We start from the raw sequence: 6000 nt of genomic DNA, 5'->3' as shown, positions 1-6000 counted from the left end.
CATGTTTATAACGTAATTTGGATTACTTTTCCGGTGAATTTTGGGTGGTATGCTGCGAAGTGAGGGCCTCCCACATTGCTACTGATTGTCCCTCGTTGCGTCATCGGGTCGGGTCAAATGGTTTAATGGTCACACCGACCGCTGCATAATTGTGACTTCTTGGGCGGGCGTGCAAATCAGTCTTGAGTCGGGATTAATTAATTCATAAGAAATGCGAGTGCAATTAAGTATCCGATTCATCGATACGGGGAAAGTATGTTTTAATTAGAATACGCAATAAATTATTGGATTGACGCGGTGAAGGTTTTGACCTGAAGGCTTACTTTGGTAGTAATAAATTTTCTTTCAGAAACTGCTCATAAAAAGTCAAGTTAGTAACGACCATCCTAACATCATACCCAACTTTCTTCTCTCCTTTCAGACGATCCTCAACTCAATGCACAAGTACCAGCCTAGATTTCACTTAGTCCGAGCGAACGATATCCTAAAGCTACCGTACTCGACGTTTCGTACCTACGTGTTTAAGGAAACCGAATTCATAGCCGTAACTGCATATCAAAATGAAAAAGTAAGTACCCACAATCATTCAGTTGAACTTCTGAATAATAAAACATGTCATTTTGATTCACCACCCTCCCCTTTTCTGCTCCACAGATAACGCAATTGAAAATAGATAATAATCCCTTTGCAAAAGGGTTTCGTGATACCGGTGCTGGCAAGCGGGAGAAGAAGTAAGTATCCTTGTTGTCGTAGCAGGCCCAGGGACCGTAGGCTGGGACCCTGGAGCCATTTGCAATTCTGACGGGAACCAATTTGAAGTCGAATTATTAGTGGACATAATTGAAACGGTTTTATTATCGAAGCATATGTGGGTGGATGGTCTTGGTTGTTCAGTAGCACTGTGATCATTAAGGGCAAACAGCATAGAACTCAGCTTTGGTCGTCACAATTACCAACTAGAATTGCGCCGTACGTTTCGAAGAGCACTAATTGCATTATTCGTGAATCAACGTGACTGATCTGGTTAATCAAGTAAGCAAAGCAAAGCAAAAATGAAGCTCAATGATTGTTTTACCACATTAGCCAAATGTTTCTCTCTGAAATCTTTTACAAAGCTTTAATTGGATTCAAATACATTTCACCTTAATGTCAATTGACATGATAAAGAACTGTGTCTTTTTATTATTAGGGTGTATTATGTCCCAAGCTATTCACAACCGAACAATGACATTGAGTTTCATGAATAAGTGCAGTGCTATGTATAGAAAACCTTCAAGTCTTGAGGGCCAAATTGCTAATTTTGTGAGAAAATTATCTGAAATCCAGTCATAAATTTTCGTCGGCTATTGCATTAAGTTTGCGTAACTTGACAGTTACCAAGATCCAAGCCTCAGAAAGTAACATGGAGGAGTTATAAGTAAAAATTAAACCCATTCCTCACGGTTTGCTACTTTGATTTGTGTGAGAATTAAGTGGTACACCATATAAACCGTTAACGTAGGTAGATCTTTAATCCTAACATTTTCCAGCAATGTAACTTCAGATTCAGAACGATTTTGGAATTAAAGTTTTTTTTATTCACAATAACTTAACTACTATTTCACGAGAAACTTTTAAAATATGTAATTTATAGTAAACATTTTGGAGGGAATCCTGAAATTAAAACTTATGTATGTCACAAATGCAGGGCTGTTACAAAAGTGTCGATTTGAAAACCGCAAAATCCGCGTCAAGCCGTTTGAAATCCGCGCCGAGGTCATCAAATCCGCGCCAGTACAAAACATATGGCTTTAATGGCTCAAACTTTACTAAAACCCAAAATTTTTAAGAGAAAATCAATTGATCAATTAATAAATTGATTTTTAATTACTTATCCATGAATTTGTATAACCACTTCTACTTCAAACAAGAGTTTAAACTTGTTGTTTTTTTTTTCAATAATGTGTTTTGGATCAATAATTCTTCGATTGCTTATCAATCAGTGCTTACTATTTTACGAGAAAAAGGCAACAGTTTGAAATAATTTATAATTAACCTTATGGTAAAAATCCTGACATCCCAAAAGATCATTTGAGAATTTTCCGAAACTTTGTGAGAGTAATACTAGTGATTTTTTTGATTGAATCACCACTAGATTTTATTCCTTAGGGCGATATTTATAAAATGTTCTGAACATTAAGCAAGAGATACTTGAAAAAGTATATTTTCATTGGATCATTTATGATAAGAGTTTCTGGTCAAACCACACCCTTGGAAATTAGGATTGGATGGATATTTCAGCAAAATGTTATTATTCTGAAGATTTCAAAAGCATCAACATTTTTTTCAAGTATTTTGCAAAAAAAAATCTACCAAGAAACCCATTATAATCAATGTGCCCCTCACCACGGGTGCTCTGATCGGAAATCATAGTTTTAACAAAACAAATTGTTTCACAAGTAGTAATAACTGGTTCAGGAATTTCGTCAATTCCGTCATTCTGAAACTCATCCATAATGAATCAAGAAATTCTTGCATGTTTAAAAAATCGCTAGAAATTTCTAATGAATAATATTCTATCCAGAGTGTTTAAAGTTTTTTCTAACGGCACACACATTATACCAAACCTATAATTTTCTTTACAAGATTTTGTCAAGTTTGACTACAAAATTCAACCAAATGTTTCTCTAAAACTTCCGGTAGACATCTCTTTGCAAATTCCATAAAAAAGATTTTAGAATCACCAAGAAACAACTATTTCAGAAATCTTGCCATTCTATCCAAAATTTTAGCCAAAAATTGATTTCGGGGTTAAGACAGAAATAACTTCAATAGTTTGACTAAGAAATTCAAAAGAGGATCTTCGCAGTTTAACAAATGCGTATAGTGCAGTGTAACTTTAACACTCCAAGCTAGGGACTATTAACATTGATTTTAATTAAGCACAACATTCCATAACACTACTGTAAAAACGTTCTTTTTCTGGTTTCGTTGAGCTACTTGTCTAAATGTTTGATGTACCGTGCATTTGAAAACCATTTCCGCAAAATCCGCGCCGAAATTCGCAAAAACGCGCGAAATCCGCGCGAAACGCAAAAACCGCGAAAAACGCAAAATCCGTGCCATCTGTAACAGCCCTGGTTGACCTTTGGACAGAATATCATGAAAATTTTCCAAATCTTTTTGAGAAACTCATGGGTTAATTTCTCAACAAACTTTTTTATAAAGATTCAAATGGAGTAACACTAGTGCAACTTCATGATGGAATTGCTAATTTATTTCATTCTTTAGGTAGATATTTCTGAAAACGAATGACATTTTTGAAAAACTCTGGAATACGTTTCAAAACATCTTTCAGTAGAATTTCATGGATATTTACAAAAACTTTTTAAAAATTCATAAATGATTTTCGGCAGGAACTTTTTTTGTGAAGATTCAAATGCATTTCATGATAAAATCGCTAGTGAATGGCGTTCCTTCGGCAGATGTATCTGAAAACCCCTAATTAATCCACCTAGTGGTGATGGCGCCTTTCTCGTGCCTTCGAAACCTCATTTCAAAAAATTCAAGTGACATGTTGATGAATATCGCACTTCCATGCGTTTAACAGATATACATTTCATGGCACCAGAAATCATATCTTTTTCTGGTTCTTGATATTTGAGCCTTAAACTCTTGAAAATAATCCACAATCTTGAATTTTGAGCCGCCATTTTGAATTTAAGTCCGGTGTCTTGGAAATTCTGGTCGCCATTTTTGGACTCCAGATTTCTTCCCCATACCAAATATACATCTTGGATATTTTGGTCGGCATATCAAATATTTTAATCGTAATTTTTGGACTCCTGACATCTTACCTTGCTTCTTCCCCATACCAAATATACCCACATTGCATGGGCTAGGTCCTAAAACTCCATTAAACAGTCGCCATATTGGTTACATATACCCATATTGCAGGGTTGAAGAGCCTAAAAAAAAGACACGGACATCGTCTTCAGCTTTCGGCTGTACAGACTGTTTTAAACTTAACACTAGACAACGGACGAACGGAGCATGAACCGGTGGAAACGGGGAAGAAATTTTCACGAAAAGTTTTAACAGCTTATTTGCTTTAGAAAACTAAGTTTTTCTACTAAACCAATAGATTGAAAGACACGAATGCCACATAAGTGGTAAAGTGTCTTTAATAAATATTAATAATAATAATAGATTGAAAGATCTTTTTTGATAGGAACATTTTAAACTTTCGAATGAGGGTTAAAAAGCTGCGATAACTTTGACCATTTACATTTAATAGCCAATTTGAGGCAATCAATGTCAAAAACACGTAAAGTTCAATTACGTAACGGTTGAGATTTGACCATATGCGTACACATTTTTTTCACCATTTATGATCCTCTATCACTCCTTAAAAAGTTTGCATTCACTCATCGGGTCCCCCCGGAACCGGTTCCGGAACACTACCAGTTCAAATATGGTCTGATACTGTTTTCCTGCTAACCGTTCATCAGGTTACCGAAAATGCCGCTGTTTGTTGTGTCGCATGAATGAGTTATGTTCAATTTTATATTTGGTCACTTCCGGTGGGACAACCAGAACCGGTTCCGGAACACTACCGGTTCTAATATGGTCTGAGATTATTTTCCTGCTTACCGTTCATCAGATTATCGAAAATGCCGCAGTTTTTTGTGTCGCATGCATGGGTTTGGTTCTCTTTTATATTTTTGGCACTTCTGGCGGGACATCCGGAACCGGTTCCGAAACACTACCAGTTCAGATATGAACTGATATGTACTATTTTCCTGCTTACCGTTCATCAGGTGATCGAAAATGCCGCTGTTTGATGTGTCGCATGAATGAGTTATGTTCAATTTTATATTTGGCCACTTCCGGCGGGACACCCGGAACCGGTTCCGGAACACCAACGGTTCAGATATGGTCTGATACTATTTTCCTGCTAACCGTTCATCAGGATACCGAAAATGCCACTGTTTTATGTGTCGCATGCATGGGCTTGATTCTCTTTTATATTTGGCAACTTCCGGCGGGACATCCGGAACCGGTTTCAGAACACTACCGGTTCTGATATACTGAGATTATTTCCCTGCTTACCGTTCACCACATAATCGAAAATGCCGTGGTTTGCATGCATGGGTTTGTTGCATTTTCATGGCTGGCCCCTCCCAGGAGTACCGGTCCGGAACACCTAAATGGCTGGACCGATCCGAACCATATTCAATAGGAAATAATGGGACTATTTGCCGCGTCGAATGAATCATCGGTCATTAAAATCGGTTGAGGTTTACTGCCAAAAAGTGATGTGAGTTTTTTGTACACACACATACACACACACAGACATCACCTCAATTCGTCGAGCTGAATCGATTGGTATATGTGACTCGACCCTCCGGGCCTTCTATCAAAAAGTCATTTTTGGAGTGAACATATAGCCTTTCAAGTACCGTAATCCGGGGTAACATTGATCAGAATTTTCGATCTTTCTTGAATAATTCTCTTGTTAAAGCAAACGTTACATGTTTTATATTTTTAAAACAAGTACTGGCCCTCTGAATATGTGTTAAGCTACTCGAAAAAGTACTGTAAAACTTTAAAACATGTTTAAATAGGTTTTTTAATCTAATTTTTGATTTTGTTGATTTGGGGTAACATTGATCATGTCAGTGATCAATGTTCGTTTGTGTTGAACACACCCTTACTTACTAAATTCGGGGTCGCTGATTTCGAATATGTTGTCCAAATTCTTACAAGTTATGTACTTTTTGAGTTATTTTAGGATTAAAATCCACCAAACCGCGAATAACGCCTAAAGGTAGGCAATAGCTTAAGGAATTGATAGCCGATTTTTAATAAATTGTATATTTCATTGAAAAAGAGCATTTTCATAAAAGTTTCGTTTATTAAATCCAACTCTAGGATATCATATTGAAGTAATACAGTGATTTCGAACCTCATATTGTATCTAGTATTCATGCCAAGCATGAATGTTTGACAATGTATTTT

The 6000-nt window shown here is 36.5% G+C and overlaps 1 protein-coding gene across 1 annotated transcript in view; it reads left to right on the top strand.

The window, feature by feature from the left end:
* Positions 1-211: 211 nt before the first annotated feature.
* LOC109400174 (optomotor-blind protein) overlaps positions 212-6000 on the top strand; it is a 51317-nt gene continuing 45528 nt past the window's right edge. The window contains exons 1-3 of the mRNA XM_062857819.1: positions 212-253; positions 350-568; positions 655-731. Coding sequence (XP_062713803.1) covers positions 212-253; positions 350-568; positions 655-731 — 338 coding nt within the window. The remainder of the gene's footprint in view (positions 254-349; positions 569-654; positions 732-6000) is intronic.

The sequence above is a fragment of the Aedes albopictus genome, chromosome 3 (genome assembly GCF_035046485.1).
Source record: "Aedes albopictus strain Foshan chromosome 3, AalbF5, whole genome shotgun sequence".
NCBI classification, from domain to species: Eukaryota; Metazoa; Arthropoda; class Insecta; order Diptera; family Culicidae; genus Aedes; species Aedes albopictus.
This window is presented reverse-complemented; position numbering and strand designations above follow the sequence as displayed.